Source organism: Triturus cristatus, chromosome 4_1 (assembly GCF_964204655.1).
Source record: "Triturus cristatus chromosome 4_1, aTriCri1.1, whole genome shotgun sequence".
NCBI classification, from domain to species: domain Eukaryota; kingdom Metazoa; phylum Chordata; class Amphibia; order Caudata; family Salamandridae; genus Triturus; species Triturus cristatus.
The window spans coordinates 598,445,933-598,468,909 of record NC_140585.1 but is presented as its reverse complement, the minus strand read 5'-3'; the positions used below and the strand labels follow the sequence as shown (position 1 = coordinate 598,468,909).

Here is a 22,977-nt window from a genome sequence, read left to right as displayed (position 1 = left end):
TTCACACTACCTGTGTGTGCACCGTTACATAGCCTACTGAACATTGCCGCAATACCTCACAGTCACACTGACTGTGTGCACAGTTCCCTGCAAGGTGCGCGCCTGGGCAGCCACGCATTCTTTCATTAACCTCCGCGCAGGGAGCCTGAGCGAGCGTGCAGTGCAAAGAACCTTCCTGATGAGCAACAGAAGCACCCTGTAAATGGCAAATGAAGACGAGAAAAGAAAACAAAAGCAAAGCTAAGTGAAAGCTCTTACTTCAAGTGAGAGAAGCTGATTTCTGTCACACATGGCAGGACTGGGCTTTGCATTGATAATTTAAGTTAATGTAAGGAATGTGTGCATAACTGTGACTGTCTATCTGGGGGAAGAAACCCTGATTAAATGCACCACAATCTAATGTTTAGTCTAACCATTTTGAAAATAGTGCATACACCTTTTCCCTTTCTTCTCTCGAAAGCTGATTTTCCACGTGCACTATGTTTTAAATATTGCTGTTCCTCTTCATGTTTTCTCTTTCTTGTCTTTATGTTCAGACTCACATTTTTCTTGTCTGCGCAAAGCAATTTTATAGCCATTAGGCCTAGTTCACAGTATAAAAAAATAAAACCATTCACTTATTTGACCAAATGTGATTTTAAACCATGTTCAGCTAATATCAGTTCTTCATCTGGAAACTGTATTTAGCAAATTGAAATATAGGTTTGAAAGTTATGGTGCGGTTTTCAGTGCCGCAAAAAACAATGTGTACATATTTTACCAGTGCCCCACCCTCTGTCTATTTTTTTGTATTGAAGAAGGAGAGGATTTTAGTTATTTATTATTGTTAACTAGCACTCTTATAGCACACAGACGTGCCACTCGCATTGCAATGCTGGACCGTCAAGGAGATGACTTTCCATCTCACACCGGAACCTAATGTGTTTTTATGCGGAGTGAGTTTACGTTTTTAATAAGTTTTGAAAACTGGGCAGTGGCCTAGACTACAGAGTTGTACTAAAATGTTAATGTATCTCCTTAGTTGTTAGGAAGGCAAATGACTCATTAAATATGTGTGATTGCAAGTGTTTTGGGTTGAAAGTATAACAGAGTTATATCTAAGCCAATAAGCATTTGCAATGCAATACAATTCGCATTTACGCGAGACCTATTGCATTGCAAACAGGAGTGCGGGCATGGCCGGGGCAGGGGGGTGAGAAGGCATGGACAGTGGGTCTGTGGGCGGGGGAGTGGGAAGAAAGTAGTGCTTATAAATAACACGTACCGTACAGTGTAACACTCCAAGTAAAGGGGCCAATAGACATGGGAGGGTACAAATGACGACATGGAATAATAAGGCAGGACTAACAAGCCTCATAATCAATCAGAAGACAGAATTTACGAAGGACAAAGACAGAAGCCAATGAAAAATATGGGCGGAGAGTGAGGGAAACTTGTTTTCCATACTCTACCACTGCATGCCTTGCAGAGCGAGCACCGCTAGCATGCTGCTGCTAAAGCGCGACCTAAAAATGGGATGAAATAACAAGATACGAAGTGAAGCAGAGCAAGGGCCTGAAATTGCATACCCACTAGCAACATTTTGCACAGAATGTGGGAATTAGCAGATGCATAACTTGCACCCACTTCTTAGTTGCAGACCTCTGACTAAGGAATCCATACATTACATGCAAATTTCACGTTTTTATGCACTCCATGATACATAAATAGGTATTTTACTCTATTTAACCCCTAATTTCTGCTAGGATTTACCTAGTGAAAATCCAGATTGAAAACCTCTTGAAGGATAATACAAATTTAGGTATAAGTGGTATAAGTGGAATTTTAATCCTGAAATAAAATTAGCGGCCCAATTATATTCAGTGCCCGAGTGAACCAGTTAGTAAAACAGCAAAAGCAAGTATGAAAGAGTAAGAGTCAGTGACAGCTCCTCTGCTAAGGCGGAGAAGCGTCGCCCCACTGCTTTAAAGCAGTGTGACGAAAAGAAATATAAAATGATGATAACTAGTTGTTATTATCATTTTATTGTTTCCAGCTGCTTTGCGGGTGGGCGGGGCTGCTTTGCTCTCAGAGCAGGGCAGGGGAGGAGTTGTTTGCCCACCCCAAGTGCGCATGAATGATTGGCGGCCCTCTCTCGGGCCATTCATGCCCACTTTGCATGTTCTCCTCACAGGCTGCATTACTGCCTGCATGGAGAACATGCCCAGGCCCCCATTCCCTGGCTGAGTGGCAAACCCCAGCGCTCAGACCAATCACAATGCTGCATTGCAGCGTTAGCTTTGTGATTGATCAGGGGAGCCTGGGCGTGCTTCCTGGTTGCTGTTCGGCCCAAGTCTGATGGAAGAGAGACACAGGTAAGTGTTTTTTTGATGGTTTTTTTTACATTCCCCTTCCTCCTTCTGCCCCCACCCCCACCCCCACCTCCTGCCCGCCACCCCCGATCCCTACCAGCTGCCACTGGTAAGAGTGTTTGTTGTAAGTTAGAAAGCAAGTAACAGAGATATAAAATGAGTGAAAGCGTTAGTTTGATTGAGTGAGAGAAAACATATCTGCGAGAGCGTAAGAGAACAGGTGGCTCTCAACAATATAACAGGAGAATCCAGATTTTGAACTGTGGCAATAACATGGACACATATGTGGCTATGGCTAAGTTTTCATGCTTGAGAGGGCTGCCCACAGAGACTTGTTTGGTAAAGAAGTAACTGAAGTGTTGGAATCATGTGGCAATAGCTTGTTGACACATTTTTTCTGATTTGCATATTTCGATTAGATATTCATAGCCTATTATGTTAGATATTTACACATAAGTCTGCTGACAGCTTGTTGTTTCTCTGCACTGTTCTTGGGGTAAAATAACTTTGAAGTGCAAAGAAATTCTGATTGACTTATTCTATGGCATGGTAATACTGATGGATGTTTTCTCCTGCCACATGAATTCTGATGGACTTTTTCTGTCATGGTACATTAGATAACCATTACATTTCATGTCATGGCATATATCATGGATTGCAATTTCTCTAGCTATAAGACATGGCTTCATGTCTCAGATTAGAGTGGTTAATCGTGTGCTACTAAAAACGTCTACCATGCACCTGAGCAGCATCTGGCACTCTACAAATAAATCAAACACACAAAAGCCAATGGGAAGATGCATGCAATAAGTCTGACCACTGGCAAGCGCTCAGGGTAGCATTCCAACCAATCATTCCTTTTCCCCATCATTCCACCTCAGACTAGACCCAGCCATATGCAAGTCAGTCTTGACCCTGCTCCAATAGGAATAGTCCAGCCCGAACTGCCAAGCAATGTCCTCCCTGAACCGGTACACAAGCAACCCAAGACAGGTTTCTCCTGATTGCTGCTCTACAGTCTGGTGTAACTTGATTCCTTTGGCACAGTGAGCAAGGAACCCACATCTGGAAATACCCTGGGCCACTTAGGACATCCCATCAAACACACAAAAGGTGATGGGAGGATGCTTGCAATATGGCATTCCAACTCATTTTTTTCCCCACAATGCCTAGACCGAACCAAATGCAAATCAGTCTTGACACTGTTCCAATATGAACAGTCCAGCCCAAACTGCCAAGTCTGGTCCTCTCTGAACTGGACAATAAGCAACCCAAGACTAGTTTTGTGTGTTTGACTCTACAAATAAATGACAATGTACATAAAGAAATTTTCTGTCTCAGAAAAATAAATCTTCTGGGTGTGCTGGCAGATCATGAAATACTGGAATATTTTCAGAAACTATCACCTGACCTACACTTTTCTGTAAAAACTGTCTCTTTTTGCAAGATAAATAATAGTTAAATATTTACCTTGCAGACCATTCATTTCTTTAAAAAATGAAGCAGAGGTTGCTCCCAATCAACCTTAAGTGTAGCACGCTTATTCAAATTCACATTGTTGCTCCTGTTGAGTTTCATTTTTGCACACAGCTCAGAAAAGAATGCACACAGGCTCTGTGCTGCCGCACACCAAGAGCAATAATTAGAGGGAACATTGCCTGTGTGTGCACCGTTACACAGCCTACTGAACATTGCCGCAATACCGCACATTCATACTACCTGTGTGTGCACCCTACACACTGCTTGCCGCAATACAGAGCATTCTTTTCCCTACGGGAGTTCCAGAGCCTACGCAACCTTGCCGCAATACTGCGCACCGTTGTTCTGCGGACGTAATTTCCACGGCCAACGCAAAATTCAAACTCCCTGCCTCTGCACCGTACAGACTGCTTAAACTAAGACCACAGTGTTCCTACTATACCCTCTTATACAATTATTCTCTTTTTTTCCACCCTACGCCTTTCAACTCAGTCACAAAATGGCTGCCAACACTTCCTAGTTTCAACAGTTTGCAGCCAATGAGCCACACGCTCGTGCTCGTAACGCCTCAGATGTCAGAATTCTCAAATATCGATATCTGTAAATGTTGATATTTCTCTAAAACTACTGAACGGATTTACACCATTTAAACAAAAGCGTGCTTTCTGGACCAAGACCTTTCTCCCTGCCAAATTTGCCGTAATTCCGTTCAGCAATTTGACCTGTAGCCTTGTCTAAAGTTTCCTATGGAAATTGCATTGAGAATACATGTTTTGGGACCCCCCTTTTTTCTCAGCCCCCCCCCCTTCACGAATCACCCCCAAACTTTCAGGATAGGAGCTAACCTAAAAAGAGGAACTTTTTGGAAATTCCGTAAAGATTCGAATAAACAACGCCAAAGTTATAAGCAAATCAAAAAATGCTTTTCCTATGGAAACTAGGTTCTAACTATAACTATCTACTGGCGACCGCAAGTAGATAATATATAATGCGGTCCTCAATGTTTTGCTGAGCGCGCTAATGTCCGTGCCTGGGTTGTCTTGGTGTGATTGCCAGGCCAGGTTTCGAAGTTTCGTCAAATATATATATATATGTGTGTGTGTTTGTGCGTGTGTGTGTGCATGTGTGTGTGTGTGCACGTGTGCGTTTGTGTGTATATATACACACATACAAAAGAAGCAATGCAAATAATAAACTTATCTTAAAAGTTGTAATGTAAATGAACTCCTGTCTGATGTACTTATCGGTGATGTAATGACTTACAACCAATCGACGTGCAAGCAGTGTATTCTTCCCTCAAATATATCACCTGGCATTTAACAGAGTTTGACAAAGCATCTCACAGACAGCAGTCCTCAGTTATGCCCTAGAGTCCCTTATCGCAATGCTACTAACAACATCAAGTACCAAGCAATTACACACAAACACACAATCCTGCATACCAAGCAGATCTTATTGCACATGTCCATACAGCCAATCTCCCGACACAAATATCAGCAGTGCATGCATCACTCCCACACAGATGTTTGAGAGCATGAACAGAGTCTGGGCAGGCTTTTGTGTTTTAGGGTAGATAGAGAGGAATGTGTAGCAGCAGTACAAGCTTTCCTCAAATAGTACAGTAACAAAAGATGCAGCAGCAGTGCAAAGTCTCTCACCAAGTGCAGGTACACCACAGGTGGAGTCATTACAACTATCCTGCACTACAAGCAACAAGTACATCATAGACAGCAGTTGGACACAATTTCTTTACACATAGCAAAAGCAGTGACAGTGCAGTTTCCCTGACACACGCAGCACAGGTACAGTACCCAGTGGCGGCTGGCACGGATCGGGGGTGGTGAAGTAGGGGTGGGGGTGGGAGGGGGTAAGAAATGTACCTCTGCGTAACGTCTCTCCTCCGTCGTCCCTCCATCATCTCGGCCGGAATGGAAGAGGAAGCACCCAGACTCACCTAAGCCAATAATCCAGCATTGTGATTGGTCTGAGCGCTGTGGTTCGGCACTGGGAGCTTGGTCATGTTCTCCACCCAGGCTGTGTTACAGCCTGGGTGGAGAACATGCAAAGTGCACATGACTGTTTCGCCGGCCAAATAGTCATGCGCGCTTACACTGTGCCACCGCTCCTCCGCCTGCTCCTATGTCATCAGAGCCTCCCCGCCCACCCACAAAGCTGCTGCAGCAGGAAAAAATCATATACTAATAACCTTTGGTTATTATTGTTTTATTTTTCCTTTGTTTCACTGCTGCAAAGCAGTGAGGCGGTGCTTCTCTGCGAGCCGACACTGCAGCATCTTAGGGACGCTCACATTACTGTCAAAGGTTTATCTCAGTGGCCACCATGAAAGGCATGATACTGTAGGGGGTGAAGCAACTTAATGGTAATGAGACAAAACATGGGCAGCGATTGGGTTGAGGGACCAAGCACTGTGAACTCCATCTAGGGAACTTTATATTTTATTTCATTTGAAAACGGGACAGATAGCCTGAAGGGATGGAAGACTGAACAACCTTTTACATTTAAAAATAACATTTAGAGTTCCCCATTAGGCTTCCTTGAAGCATATTGGACATCGAAGCTGTAGTAGCTGTAGTGAACTGATTGTGCCACTTTTCGTTCAAGAAGTGAGCACTAAGTTAATCATTTCTGGACAACACAACTGCCTCTATTTTAGTGCTTTCTCTTACATTGTTCTTACTGCAGTTCAATAGCTACTTCAGCCTTCTTTGGGCAGCAAAGAGGGAAGATGCACAATGTTGAAGATATAAGACTTGAATTAACGGAAGATCACATAGTCTACCAAGCCATCAGCTGTAGTGAGACTCAAAAGACTTATAAAACATGGTGGGTTTCCAGTGTTGTTTCAGTTCTGGACTGCATCAAGGCGAAGAGGCAGGAGATTGACTTCCCCGGGGTAGAGCTTTAATCTTATAGGGTTCTACGCATAAAACGCGTCCATGTTACCCTTTTTTTGAAAGCTTACTTAAGCTTTGTAAAACTAATCCAAGATGGCTACTGTGCATGCACATTCACAAGGACATCTTTAAATGTATTTTCATTAAGCTTAAGAAGCACCCAACGTTACACACATCGGGCCATCTGGGATGAAATAACACCAGTTGGTCCCACAGGCAAGACCTGCTGGCTCTGCCATTGCTTCTTGATACTGCTGTCAGTTTATGTTAACGATGTTAACCTTTTCCTTATTGTTCTTTTCTTTTGGTCGAGCTTCTATCTACACACTGACCCTCCTCAGTTCTCAGAAAGCTGCTGGTCGCTTACAGCTTGTGCAGTGACTGCGATCAGCAACAGTGGCACCCACACCCTCCTTCTGCTTTGTCCCTTATTCTGGTCTCCCTGAAAAACATCCTACTCATCCCTCGCTCTCCACAAGTCAGCCCCAAATTCCACAGTCGCTCATAGAGGCACTTATCAAGCCTTTTTGGCTCTCACCGTGCACTCCACTAGCCACGATCACTGGAACTGCTATGCCAACACACTTTCGCCACCCCAGCAGTTAGAAAAGTATTAGGAGATGGCAATACATGCAAGGCATATCCTAGAAACATTTCACAAACTCCTATATCCTCAGTACAGAGCATTATCCCCCATGGGAAGCCAGCATCAGAGACCCGCTTGTAGGAAGCTTTTGGAATACAGACACCCTATGCCAATCCCATGACACCAGGAAAAGCAACCACCCAATGCTTCTCGTGTGGCATTGTAAGTCTGCAACACTAGGGTGATACTTCGTTTCTGCTGGCACATGCACAAAGTTATTGTCGGTGCAGGTAGCGCTGTGAGAGAGAGGAGGGAAGCTTACGTTCGTCCGGGGTTTATTGGAATTCATTTGAAAAATAATAATTATTGAGTCTGTTAGTTATTCAATAATTTATTGGTTCGTGAATACTTATGTTATGATTCAATTTTCTAGCTAAAATGTAGTCACAATTAAGGATGAAAATGTTGAATTTTGACAATAAGGGTTAAATTCGTAACTAGGGTTTTATGCATCACCTGGGTTTTGTGAACATATGTTCTGTCTAGGCAGACAAGAAGTGCCAGTGGAAGGCTAACATAGAAATGAATTGAAATATTTGTTAAATCAGCCTTAACTCCTCAAGATCAAGTTTTAATCCAGCATACTTCGATTAAGTAGTCTTTAGTGCAAATCATCCCAAAAGGCAATCATAATAAAGCACGCAGGTGAAATAGACAACCATCTTACAAGAAATTGAGTGTTAGATTTGTGAGGGGAAAATAAAGATATGAAGCATATAAAGATGATAAATGCGATGACTGCTGCAAAGAAATAGAACAAGGGGATGGCAAATACAAAATATACAAATTACCAAGCATCATGGGCTTAATATGAATAAACAAGAACATTTTAGCAAACTTTGCTAGTGAGGCGTAAGGTGTAAACATGTAATCTCCTTTCTCTGGGCTACAGACATGGAGAAGAACATACCAGCAGGTTTCGAAATATAATTTTGTAGCAAATTGGAGGAAATCTGCCTTTTCTGCCTAGTCACCCCTGATTTTTCACCTTTTTCTAGAGCCTCTATTTGGCAGGTATTACGTTTATGCCAGGGAGTGAACTTTAAATTAGACAGGCATAGTTCTCATAATTTTTGGACTTTTGTGTTATTTTAATTATGCGAAATTCATGAAATGACATCAATAAGCTATTGTGTGTGATTATGCAAATTTGCAGTAACAATTTGCTGTGAACACGCCATTCATGGTAAAAAGCTACCACAAATGCAAAGGGAACAACAGAATGTGAGTTGCTGTTGTTCGCCGTGATTTCGTGTTTTTTGCACAATTTGTTTTGCACATAATGCATCCCTGTGTCAAAAATTGGCATGTGGACAGATTTTTCAGTAAAATATAGCACAAAATGACAGATTTGCATTTTGCATAATTTTGTGTTATATTGCCAACATTTTGGATAATTATGTGAAAGGAAATGACACACATTTTGAACACCCTTAATTTGTATCTGTGCTCTAAACACTGCTATTCAGTGCCCCACTGTGTATGCTCTGGCCCTATGAGGGGATTGATCTATTCAGCTTGCCTTTAAGGCCATAGTATATGGTGCAGAAAATGCATCAATTGCACGTAAGATGAATGTTACTAGTGGGCTGCAGTGATACATGAAAACATAAACGGCTGCCAGGAGCCCCACTGTACTCTGGTTGGGTTGTAGATTGAACATACTGCAGGAACAGCTGACAGGAAAAAGAGCCTTGGCTTTGAAAGAAAACCTATTTTCATATATTATTAAGTCACTCTTAAAGTGTTCCTTGTAAGCCCACTAGGCAGGGTACCTAATATATAAACAAAAATGTTTTGCACTGCATATTTGATTAGGCGACTGAAGGCCTAACAATCTATTTCATCTAAGTAAGCTCAGCTACATTTTCCATAAGCAAGGCCTAGGTGTGATTAGTATATATTTTCTATTTCACTGCTTGGGAAATGCAAGAAAAACAATTAAACATTATTTTACATTTAATTTACAAAATCTGATGTAACGGTCAAATCTGATTTTTTTTTAAATAACTAGTGGAAAGGTAACTGTATAAAAATGTACTTTGTTCTGCCCAAGTCAACTTAAAACTAGCTTAACGCCAGTTGTTCCATTCATCACAACTCAAGAGGCCAATACACATTCATTGTAGGTCTTGATGACTCACCTATCAGAGGACGCTAGCCCGACCTCTGGACTGAGAAAGGCAGACAGGTTTTCGACACCTGACCACTGAGCAGAGACTACATGGGTAAAGAATAGCTAGCAAAACAAAGGATAGCCTAGCACTTCTTCTTTTGACTTGCTGATTCCAGATGGAGCTGACAGGATATAGTCCCCTGTATCCCCATAGCCCACCTGGACACTTTAGCGCTAATCACAGCAAGAAGGAGAAACAGTGCTGACCCTGTCAGGTTGCAGGAGAGCTCATCTAAACAGAAAAGTTGCTAAGGGCCTACCAGTAGCTCCTAAAAAGGGAAGAAAGTTTCACCCATTCTGAGTTTATGGCGACTGTGAATTTTTACAGTAAAGAAAGGAGGAAGCGCTTCAAAATGAGGTGAGCAAAGGGGAGAAAGTAGTCAAAATTGTGCAGGGAAAGCTCTTCAATCAGTTTCTAGTGCACAGGAACAGAGTGGCACCTCGCCACCACCTGTTCAGAATATTCCTGGACCTGGTAAGGCTACGCCTGAAGGTGGATGTCCTTCTGGAAGAAAAAAGACTCCTGGTTTTTGCTGGAAGTAGAGGATGTAAACACTCTGGAGTCCTGCTGGCACCCAGGCACTGGAACTGTTCTACAAGGTTAACTGGTAAGCTTCCTGTTTGCCTGTTCCGAGAACAAACAAGACCAAAGGCTGAAGAGAGACCTGGTGCCTAGAAGCCTGCCCTGAGGGCTCAGGGGCTTGTGGCTGTGACCAGAAAGACTTTTTCTAGCACTTGGAGAATTGTGGAACTTAGTAATCTTTCCATCTTGGTACAAGGTGGTTCTATAGGATCCCACTCTAAATATATCCAAGCCTTGTGGAGCCCAATCTCCCCCTTCTGGAGGATTGTCAGAGCCAAAAAGATGACTAAATCCAAAGACAAAATCTTGACTTGGGTAAAGGTGGCACATCCATCCCAAGTACATAGTGACATTGGTGGCTATGAAATGCAATTTCGTCCTGATCATAGCTTTTGGCATCAAAACTAATAGCTTCAGTGGAAGCATGATGACAACGCATCGGACTTCGAGGGACACTCACTGGCCTTCACCGTGCAACTGGCATCACTCTAGGACTTTGAGTTCCATTGGATAAATTACGTCTTACGGTAAAAAAACTTTGACTGGCACAACCCCCTTAGTTTTTCTGACCTTCTTTCCATTGCAGATGTCCTGAAATCGCACCTAGGTCCTGGTATATTGCAAACTCTTGCTTTGCAATAGTTCTTTACTTTTTCCAAGTGTTTTTAGTCTTAAAACTTTTTTTTTTTTTTAAATCATATCTAAGGCTCCTCTTACCCAGTTCTTGCATTTTTTTGCATTACATTATCCTCTATTATTCTAAGTTAGTTTCATAATTCTTTTGGGTTATGTTGTTTACACTAAAATTGTTCACTCTGCTTGAACATGGCACACGTTTTTCTAGGGACTGCCTACTGCTTAAAGCATATCTACTGGGGATTGAGCATATATTTCCCTAGAACTATTTTGGCCTAAGAGCCTCCTCCCAATTTAATAATCTAATTTATGACAATCATGAGCTTTTTTCACAACCGCATTCATGCCAATGGTTTGTAGGATAGGAATGTTTGTGAAGGTGTCTATTAAGTGGTGGTGGATGGGAATGAGTTAGGGCTCATTGCTGTGGTCTCACAGACGTTTAATGTTGAATCCCACTAAATTTGAAACAGGTCATATCATACCCGCTGTGGGACATATTTTAAATGAATACATATTCAGAAAAACATCACAGGTCAAAATATGGTATATCTTTGAGACCATAGAGCAAATTCAATTAATTTTAAATACTGAATAGTTATTTATAAATAGCATATTCCTTTATATTCACATGAAGGGTATACATACAGGTAACTTCAATCACAAAATAGTAATCAAATTAAATATTATGCTGTACCTGTATTACAATAGTGCAAAGTCCAATTCCATTTATAACAACAATGTTACTGAAGAACCATTTTCCAATTTCACTGCCGCAGCCCTGTTGAAATATGCAGCAAGACATTAAAAATGCCATGGTTCTAAAACTTATCCATGAACTCTGAAAATGTTCACTGTTGTTTTAAGAAATGCCATAATATGTATACCTGCCATATCACCATATATTCAAGAGTCCCATACCACAAAATATCATTTGTTATTCTGAAAAACATATTATGAATTAGGCAGTCACTCTAACAATTCAGGTTTATAAAGAATGTATAAGCTATGGGTTCTCACCAAAATATCACATTCATCAAGTGCTCCTACAGAGAGGCTGTTGTATAAATAACTGATCGTAAGAAATATCAATTTGGGACAACATATTATTCTGAGCTAAGGCTTGATCCCCTTATCTACAGTAAATAAAGAAACCTAATATGAAGCGACCAACCACAGCTTTGCAACTTGTGTTCTGTCTATACTGCTCAAATGAATACAGTGTTTGTCAGAAAATTGCTTTTTCTGTTACATCATTTAGTGTATCACAAATATGGGTAATTTTTCACTATAATACATGTTGCTGCATTACCCTTGCTGTAGGCAGACCCAGACCAACACCTAAGTATTTGTTGGCTTGAAATGTTGACAGTTATGATCATACATAAACACAACCTAGCGGAGCAACTAAAGAAGTAATATTCAGCTTCATTATACCATCAGTATGGGCTGCTGTTATATTCCCGAGTTAGACCCATGTAGTGGAGCAGCTTATTTCTTGCATTGTCCTATTTTTACAGCAGTAACCGTTTGCATACACTTGCATGTGCAATAATGTTGGATTAGTTTCCTCGGAAACTAAACTTGTTTACATATCTAGCTTCGCACAACATTATTGCAATGCCCTGAACATCATCTACTTTGCCTCTTTTCGGATTATGTACAAATGTCATCTCTTTCTTCATCCACGGGGCGATAGGGCTATCTACAAATCCAGAACATCCCTAATCTATACACCAATCGCAAGGTTGATTTCTATTATAAAAGATGAGCATCCCGATAGAATAGCAGAGGACAGCTGCCACCAGAGGTCCGTGCATGCTGAGAATTCACCACGCAATGGTCTGACATCTTGTGATGGGTGTCCAGTTCATGACCAAGACGGAGTCCTTCATTCTCTCCCACCAGGTAATGAGCTTGGATTGTCCCTTGGGAGGATTCTTGGCTCTACAACTACACACACCCTAGGTATACTTAGAGTAGTGTTCGCATTGTAGGAGTATTTTCGATTATTGAGCAAACACAAGGAGATGATGGACGGAGTGCTGGAACTTTTCAAACACTCACCCCCAGTCACAGATCTGGGTTGAATCCATCATCATTCTTTAGCTCACTTTGCCACCCCAGTTCAGACAAAGCCATATGTAAATAAGTCTTGACCCTGTGCCTCATGGGAACAGTACAGCCCGAACTGTCAAGCCATGTCTTCCCTGGACCCTTTACAAAATGGCCTTTCCCGCAACGGGTGGAATTTTTCAGCTTGTGAACTGAATGGGAAATAATGTGCAGAAATGAAGGCATGTGAATAATATCAGAATGTCAGTAGGTTCTAAACACGATTAAAGCATTGTGTAAAATGTGTTGAAATTATGCAGCTGGTTTATAATTGATAAATATTGCTATTTTTTTAACAAAATGAAGTGATTCATGAAAGTTGACGATGTTAGTTATATCATTTTTATTTTTGTATATTATAGATTCCCCTGAAGAAGGGAATTAACTTCCCAAAATGCATTAGGTTGTCATAATAAATGTCACGGTTTGTGGAACCCACTCCTGACTCCTGAGTTTCTGTAAGATACCTTTGTTTAAATAAAATGAATTGAACACAAAGCAAGAGTAAATGAATAAAAATGAACGGTTAAATTAAGATAAAAGTGATGGAAAAAGTATAAGAAATTGATTCATTGGATTCAAACCAAAGGTGTACAAAGGCAGTGCAGCCTGATAGAATCTTGATGTTGATTCCAATTTCGGAGACCTACATGGTTAAGGCAGACAAAGCATTCAGAACAGAGGTATTTTTCTCATGGGTTAAATTCCCACCTGTTGATGCATGTACACATTTGATTCACACTTTCATTGAAGCTGAACCAACCGAGGAATATTTCCCATATGTGGATATAATAGTCTCATTAACTTACCAAGAGCATATTAATTAGTTTAAAGGCGTCCTACCCCATACCACAGAAAATGTGAGACTTGGTACACTATATTTCAACGCCTGAAGGAATTCACTCCTGCATAGCAGGAGCGAGAATTGCCTAAGATTATTGAAGAAACATATGCTGTATAGATAATCTGAGAGACAGACCTTGGAGACCAATAGTTAAGAGCAATTCTGAAAAGGATAACTCTAGGCAAGCACCTGATTCTTCAGAGAAGAAGTGGGATAATAAACAAAACAATAAACAAAACAAAACACAATCACGGGGTGGGTCTCCTCCACAGGAACACACAGAGAGAAAATACAATTTTGAGAAACCGTCACAATATTAGGAAGCCTGACAGGTATCAGGATACTGATACACGTTCCTATCGTTCCTTTCAGGAGTCATCCGAAAAACATTCAGAGAGAGACAGAACACAGATCAGAAGAGCGAGTCAAGCTGAAACTGGAGAAACATTGCACTTCGGACTATATCATTAAACAGGAAGATAAAAAAAGACATGTAAACCACAATTTAAAAAGAAGAAGGTAGCGGAGATTAAAGTTCAAAATGCCCAGGCTACTGAGGAGTCTGCTTCTGAACAGGGAATGGACAGTGATGATGTTAGACAGCGTGGCAAAAGTCACGATAGCTCGCTGGAACCTGATGGATTTTCTGGCAGCAGTAGCGCTGATTGAGCATCTCACGGTGGAAACACATGATACAAGGGTAAGTGTCCCACATTGTTTATATGAATTAATGCTCCAAATGGAGGAGGACATACCCAGGCAAGTAAAGGGTCTCTTTTGGGAGAACTTGACATATGATTACCACATTATTTTGGCCGAAAAAAGATTGGGCACCTGATTTTGTAGTGGATCGCCCAATAGAGGAAGAATTTATTTTACCTGCCTTCTCCGACATCATTCCATGAATCAGTTAAAAATTCATACACACAAGTGGACGTTAGCACTAGCTCCTGCACTATACCCCAATCATGATAGGAGGGATGATGTCTCACTTCATCACAAAATCCCATTGAAACAAATACCTCAACCACAGAGACAATACCCAATAAAGCATGAAACAATGAAACAAGTAAGGGAGATCCGAAGTCAACTTGAATACCAGGATGTGATTGAGAAATGCACCTCACTTATGAATAATATCTTGTTTCTGGTAATAAAAACCGATAATTTATAAAGTCTAGTCTAAGATTACAGACATTTAAACACATCCACACGTACATTTGCAGTACAAAATGCACATAGTGCCGCACTGATGAATAACATCACATGGAAAAAATATAGGACAACACCAGACATCTCAAATGGATTTTTCTACCAAAATATAGAGCAGTGTAGCAGGTATTTGACAGCATTATCAGCTCTAGGTTCTCAAGGCCAATTTTGTTGATTACCCCAGGAGTATAAGAATAGCCCGGGTTGTTGTCAGCCAGGGAAAACAGAGTTACTTCAAAAATTTTATGAGGAGGCATTGTCTTGTATTAATGACTATCTGATGGATGATGAATTAATGGAACACTTGGCTAGAGTGAACCACATAATCCTTGGGTTTGCTCACCTGGGTTACAAATTCAATTAAAAAAAAAATTAAATTGCTCACCTCAGTGTCCTATTTCTAGGGTACGAGTTGTCAAGTGAAGGAAAAATGTGCACTGCGCCAGCCTCCAATGACTCTGAAAAGACTAGAATCCATTTTGGGATTTTTGAATTTTGGCAGGACATATATTTTGGTTTACGCATAACGGGTAAAACCTTTCTACAGCTTAATCAGACCTGATTTTTCAGTGCATCATTGGACACAGAAGCATACAGATATTCTGTGTTCCGTACAAGCTGACATGATAACTTCTAAACATTTAGACACATAAGTTAACACAACTAACCTAGTGATCCGCGTTGTGATACGCGTAGTCGCAGGACCAGCTGGGAACACATATCACTTTCAATGAAGGCAATGCATTCCTTAGTGCATACAAATCACATTTGTACACGAACGGTAAAATGCGTTTTGCACCAACTGAGTAGATACTCACAGCAGTACAGACTGCTGTGGTGGGAGAGAGAGAGCACTAGTGCAAGGGAAACGCATAATTGTCATGACCCCAGTACCGACCCTAGAGACCGTTACAAAAGCAAAAATTCCAAATGCTAAAGCATTACATCCACAATGGATTCAATGGGCTTATTCTCTCACTGTAATAGATGTAGATTACAGGTTTGACTCTACATTACAAACACAAGCATTTCTGAAGTACGAACAAGAATATCCTCTGCCAAATGAAAATATGCCTTTGGATCGATATGAATGCATCATTTATACTGATGGTTCTGCCCACCCAGCCTAAGGAATGAAACAGCAATATTTGGTGGCATAGCAATTGTAAAAGGGTGCATGCATGACGGAAAGTTCTGTCCTGGAAAAACACACACACAGTCCCTAGGGGACTGTACGGCACAGCTGGGGTTACTAAAGGCTCTGCTACTGGCACAAAAATACAGATGGTGAATTCCCCACACTAATTGTGTGTGATTCATTTTACTGTGTCCAGTCCTATAATGGATATTTACATTATTGGGGACAGAATGGATTCAGGGACTCCAAAGGTTGCACAGTAAAGCACAAGATGCTTTGGAACAGGCGGCAAAGCTGAAAGAAGGCCTGCCACGGGCTCATGTTATTCATACATTAAGTCATCAACGTGTTGGCGTTCACGTTGAAGGAAATTCAAGGATGGGTGAAGCTGCCAAGGCAACAGTTCGTACTGCTGCCATTGCTGCAAAAACTTGCTCAAGTACGAGGATAGACTGAGCAACTATGATGGCAGTTAATGCCACGTGCAATGGAACAGCCCAGCCAAATGACTTTCCACTCAAGTACTCCTACAAGTTAGATGCACAAATATTCCGTACGCTCAAATTCCAGGAGGGGGGATGAGTTATACCAAATATCGATCACAGATTAGGACTGAATCTAGCAGCACATGAGGGTCTGGGTTCCGCTCACACAGGGATTACTGCTACAGTTTCATTACTGAATCATTGATATTGGTCTTACCAAACAGAACAAAGACTTTGTCTTTAAATGAAACATCTGCCAGCAGAAGAAATGCTCCACCGTAGCACGTCCATTACAGATACCTCTACTGATCTCAGACAAGCTTTTGGCTTATTTTCATTTGGACCACTGCAGCCCCTTACAATCAGATGGGGCTTACAAGTACATCTTGGTGGCAGTGGATTCATGCTTCAGATTACTGTGGGTTTGGTCACAGCGCTCAGCTGACACTCAAACTGTTAAATAGGATTTGCAAGTCTTTTTTTTATTTCTTTTTTTAGAGTTTTATATAGTGCAAACTAGACCCGAGAAATCGGGTATTAGAGTGCTTTACATGAGCACCAGTTTCGTTACAGATGGACACATCCATTTTTGTTAGGCACGGGGAGATTAAGTGATTTGCCCTGAATCACAGGATGTTGAGCGTCGTTGCCGAGACTCGAACCAAGTTCCCCAGCTCCGAAGTAGACTTCCCTAGCCGTAAGGCTACATCCTCTCCCCAAGTCTTTATCAGGACATACGCAATTTGCAAACTTTATAACAACCAGGGTCCGGTGTTTAGCATTCGGGCTTACAAAGAAGCCATGAGAAGTTTGGGTGTGCCCTTTCGGTATTCCTACCCCTACCATCCCAAGGGAAATCGGGTCATTGAGAGAAAGAACCATGACTTAAAGCAATCCTTAACACATAGGGTAGTAGGCTAGGGTGGCAGGTGGGTCAATCACCTATATGGGGTCGAGAGGGCACTTAACAACATGCCAAAAAAATCCCTTTGGGGTCATACACCTTATGAACTCCTGTTTGGTGTGAGAATGTGGGTACCAGACCTTGATAGTGGCAGCACAGGGGCAGCTGAAACACCATTTTACATCAATGAACGTTTGGCTGTTTTAGAGGATCTCAATGAATTCTGGGCCTTATAAAGCAACTTCCAAGTAAAATGAACCACCACTGGAAAAGTGAAGGTTCAGGCAAGCCCTGCCTGGGTCTCGAAGATTGGGGACCTGGTCAGAGAAAAGATAGTGGAGAAAAAAATATATTTGGGCCACCCTACACAGCCTGTACCTGTCCTGGCATTTGGTGGTACCAGAACTGTATTTTTTCAGTCCCTTGCAGGTCGCCAAGACAAAACGTTTGCCTCAATTGATCTGATCAAACCACACTATGTGGCTGATTCTCAACAGTAGGCCACATGGGCTCCTGGGTAGCTGCCGCACTCCTCTCGCTACGGTAAAGAAAGTTCAGATGGAAACTGTAATAACGACTGAAGACTGTATTTTCCAAAGAGAAGCTGTAAACAACAATGAAATGATACTTCTGCCTGGTGAAACAACTACAACTGTACAATCGACAAGTACAGAAATTTCAGTTTGCAAGTTCCTCGTCTGAGATACAGACACTACTCCACACTAACTTCCTGCTGCATTTTGGGGAACTGGTCAACCGTATCTTTAACATGTCTGATGCAAAGTGAATAGTGCACATTTTTAAATGTATCAGCTCTGGTTTGGTTGGTACCTATCAGAAGATTTTCAGAGTTTTACCCTCTTTAATACACTTTGTGTTGGGAAGCGTTTTTGAAGGGCTCCCGTTTGTCCTTCTATGTGCGGCAGGAATTCTGATTTTAAATGTTCTACTCCGCAATGGACGTTCCAGTTCAACTTGGAATGGGACAGCTCTGCTGGTGCTGCATTGCCATGAGCACATGGTATACTGCTTCAGTACACAAGGCTTCAAGAACTGAACGAACATTGGTTCTTATCCTTCAGGCCTGTCTGGCTTGATTGCATTCAACCTGTCTTCCGCTGTCTGCTTTGCAGCCACAAATGCGTCATGGGTATATGTCTCAAATCAGAATTATTTGCGCCACCGGACATTGAAATACTGATGAACCCATTAAAGGCCCATGCCTATTGTTGTCCCCAGGATATTCCATTGATGATGAATGCATTCTTAGAGCCACACTAGGATGTTTCAGGTCCTAGTGATGTGAACAGAAGCTCTGCAGATCACTTATGGGCAACATCACCTCCCTCAGTGGCTGCTGTGGGAATTGGATGGAATCACCTTTGCTCTATAAACCTGCTTTGAGGTGCGCCTCTGGGATTGTTGTCTGCGGTTGTGGGCAAAAGCAATGTTGCATCTACCACTCGGAACACATAAAACAATTTGGCTTTTCTGTGTGGGAACAATTTGACCTGTTTTGAAACAAAACAAACCAAACAATTTTTGTTTTTCCTTTCTTCTAGGCACCATGGCTTTCTGAGTGCTTGGGATTTTGATCAAGTATATTAACCTATAAGGCTTTTCATGACTAATATTTATGGGAAGCTTGCACTTAGATGATTTTATATCAGCTTTAAGGCTTTTTTAGCTTACATATTATCATGTCTTGCAGACTTTTTAGAATGATTCTAGATAGCTTTTAAATGTTTTAAAGAGTAGTTTTTAACATATTTAAATGTTCTGCTGGCTATTTAGATAGCTTTTATGTATCGACCCTTAATATGAGGAGCAGGTGTTGTATTCCCGAGTTAGGTCCATGTAGCGAAGCAGCTTATTTCTTGCAGTGTCCTATTTTTTTCAGCAGTAACCTTTTGCACATATTTGCGTGCGCGACAATGTTGGATTAGTTTCCCTGAAACTGAACTTATTTACACATCTAGCTTCGCACAACATTATCACAATGCCCTGAACATCTTGTACAAGTTCTCTTTTCGTATTATGTACAAATATTATCTCTGTTTTCATCCACGAGACAACAGGGCTATCTATATATCCATAACTTCCCTAATCTATAGGCACATTGGAAGGCTGCTTTCTTTTATAAAAGATGAACATCCCAATAGATTAGCAGAGGAGGCACTCCAGCTTACACCAGAGGTCCGTGCATGCTGAGAATTCACCATGCAGCGGTATGACATCTCATGAGGGGTGTCTAGTTTGTGGCCAAGACGGGGTCCTTCATTCTCTCCCACCAGTTAATGGGGTTGGCTCTACACCTACACACACTTTAGGTACACTAAGAGTAGGTTTCGTGTAGTAGGAGTACTTTTGATTACTTCCTTGTTTTATATGCCAGCATATATACATTGTTTTAGCAACATGGTAGAACTATATCTACTATTCACGCTTTTGGTGCTTGTAATCACTTGTATCTGCTTCTGTCTATTAATCATTGCAGGACATGTATTAAATACAAGAATAACGTTGGTTTAATAAATATATTGAAAACGTCCCACTATATATTCTCTGTATACTTCTCTGAGAATAAGTAAACACGAGTGACTGAGCAAGGGAAACAAGCTTTACAACGCAGTCATTACATCGCACTACATTTACAACGCAGTCATTACATCACAACAGCCTTTACAACGCATGTCACTACAAAGCAGCCATTACATTGCATGTCACTACAACGCATGTCATTACAACGCATGTTACTACAACGCAGGCATTACATTGCATGTCATTACAACGCATACCATTACAATGCATAGTACCCCTACAGTATCCAACACTTACCCTACTGTTGCACCCAATGGAGTTAGAATAGTAATTTTTACCCCTACACTATCCAACACTTACCCTACTGATGCACCCACTGGAGGTAGAATAGTAATTTTTACCCCTACACTATCCAACACTTACCCTACTGTTGCACCCACTGGAGTTAGAATAGTAATTTTTACCCCTACACTATCCAACATTTACCTTAAATGCAATGTAACGGTATGCGTTGTAAAGGTATAATGCGATGTAATGGAATGCGTTGTGAAGGTATTTTCTAACAATGCGATGTAGTGGCATGCGATGTAAAAGAATGCATCGTAAAGGATGTTGCGATGTAAAAACTGCGTTGTAAAGGCATGCATTGTAAATGTATGCGTTGTAACGTCATACATTCCTGAGCAAAAGGTTCTTTACTGTTTCAACGATCCCTGAGGGGTCAGGGTTGTCATGTTCAGTGGTTGTCAGAAACCATTCGCTCCCCGATAGGTTAGGGGGACTTGCGGTGGCACTGTGAGCTAGCTGGTCTATAGACAAACATATCGTGCGGGAGTGTCTGGAATAAGTCTTGGCACCAAGCCCCTAGTTTCTCTTGTCCACACAATGCGTAGATCCTATGGATTAATAGAAACTACACAACCCTGCTGCTTTACATTACAGAAGGAATCCAATTGATGATTTGCTTTACAACTTGAAATAGCTTTAAATTTGAGTAGGTATCTGTAGTATCTGTAGAAGTGTGCCCCTCCAGGAAACACAGTACATCATACGGTGGAGGTCCAAGAAGGTTTATTTGAGTAACACAACTTCAGAGACCCCATCCATCATCAAGCTCAGACCAACTGACAAATACTCTATTCCAGCCTACCACCTAGCAACCATCCCCACATTCCAGAACACCATAATGCAGGACATCACAGTATCACTCCTGGCTAGACAAGTCTCGCCAAGTCTTAACTAAAGTGGGAGTGATAGGAACAAACTACACCTTCTTCTCACCTGATGCTTTTAGTCCTCAATTGCATCTGGAGATTCTTTATTAATTACCTCTTTTGTAGCTCGTTCATGTTCTGACTGTCAGGGATACTTTAGTAGAAGAATTCTTACCTTAGGATGGATTCCATAATCGGGAGTGTCACAGAACCAGCCTTCACTAGTTGAGTTCAAACATGAGCATGGTAGTTGGTCTGGATCTTTAATTTGATTCTTCTTCCAGTCTGAGGCATTGTAATTCCCACAGCATCTCAACTAGGAAATAAGAACACCAAAATTACAGCGGGTTGTGTAGTTGAAACTAGTAAACTGAACGCCACCTGTCAATGTATGTGAGTTTCAAAGAACTTTTAAGCAAAGAATAACCTAGAGCTAGAAAAATGACAACACGTTTTCTAAATCTTAAGCACAGGATTACAAGTGTTGTCCACACTGAGGTAAAAAAATGGCAAAAGCACTCCAACCACAATCTTACAGCTTTGGGTTGGATTGGTTAAATATATCCAAGCCAACCTGAAATAAAATAAAGCTTCTCCTGACACATGTTTCACTCTTAATGGACCTCACCTAACAAACACAACTTGGTCTAGAGACAACAGGAAACAGAGATTCATATATATATATATATTCACTGAAAAAAACATAGGTTTCAGGCACGTTATAGTTAGGAATTAGCATTTAAAAAACCTTAGAAATTCACTGAAAAAACCATAGGTTTCAGGGGCGTTATAGTTAGCTGGACTTTTCACTCGTACAAAACCATGGAAATTCCCCCGTTATAGTTAGTTCAGCTAACTATAACTCGCGCGCCCGCAATGCACTGCTGATGATGTCACATATTACATCACTCATGACATGGTCAGTGACATCACTCATGACATCACTGATGACATCTCAAATGACATCACTGATGACATCACTGATGACATCATCCAGTGAATGTGTGTTTTTCTGAAAATTACATATGTTTTATATATGTATTTCTCAAGGTCGATGGAAGAATAAATGGGTATATAAGTGTCTAAATGGATGATTTGTTTTTGAAAAATTGATTGTATAAGTGACTGATTAAGTGTATCTTAGTGAATACATGGCTTAGTGAGTAATGTTTAAATATATAAATATCTGTATCAGTCTCTCACTTTGTGAATAAGTGGCTGCATGGGTTGGTGAGTAGCTACATGAGTGTCTATATAGGTTAGTAGTTGGTTTTTTGAGTATCAGTTTGAGTGTCTGAGTGTCTGTATGGTTCGGTGGGGGGTATTACGTAGTGCATAGGTGCATGAATGAGTGACTCACTGTTTGTATGTGTTGAAGACAGTATGTGTGCAGGACTGTATGGGTGGATGAGTGTGTGCATGGGTGTGTTAGTGAGTGAATGACTGTCTCAATAGTGTCTTTATGAGTAACTACATATGTTTTAAACTAGTATATGTGACTATTGGTGTATATAAGTGAGTATATGTGAGAGTGAGAGATTGAAAGAGTTCCTGTATGAATAAGTATGTGTTTCTATAAGTGATTGTTTAAAATACTAAGTATGTGTAAGTTTCTGTAGAAGTAAGTGTGGTGGTGTGTGTATAACTGTATATGCAAGTAAATGGATTTTTGATTCTTTATTAGCATGAGTGACTATGTGTGTGAGTAACTCTATGGATGAGTGGCGTTGTGTAACAG

At 41.1% G+C, this 22,977-nt stretch overlaps 1 protein-coding gene across 1 annotated transcript in view; it reads right to left on the bottom strand.

Moving 5' to 3' along the window:
- Window positions 1-22,977, bottom strand: part of TSPAN19 (tetraspanin 19) — a 232,643-nt gene that overhangs the window by 82,289 nt on the left and 127,377 nt on the right. The window contains exons 7-8 of the mRNA XM_085652962.1: window positions 21,415-21,555; window positions 11,484-11,567 (exon numbers count right to left, since the gene is read on the bottom strand). Coding sequence (XP_085509088.1) covers window positions 11,484-11,567; window positions 21,415-21,555 — 225 coding nt within the window. The remainder of the gene's footprint in view (window positions 1-11,483; window positions 11,568-21,414; window positions 21,556-22,977) is intronic.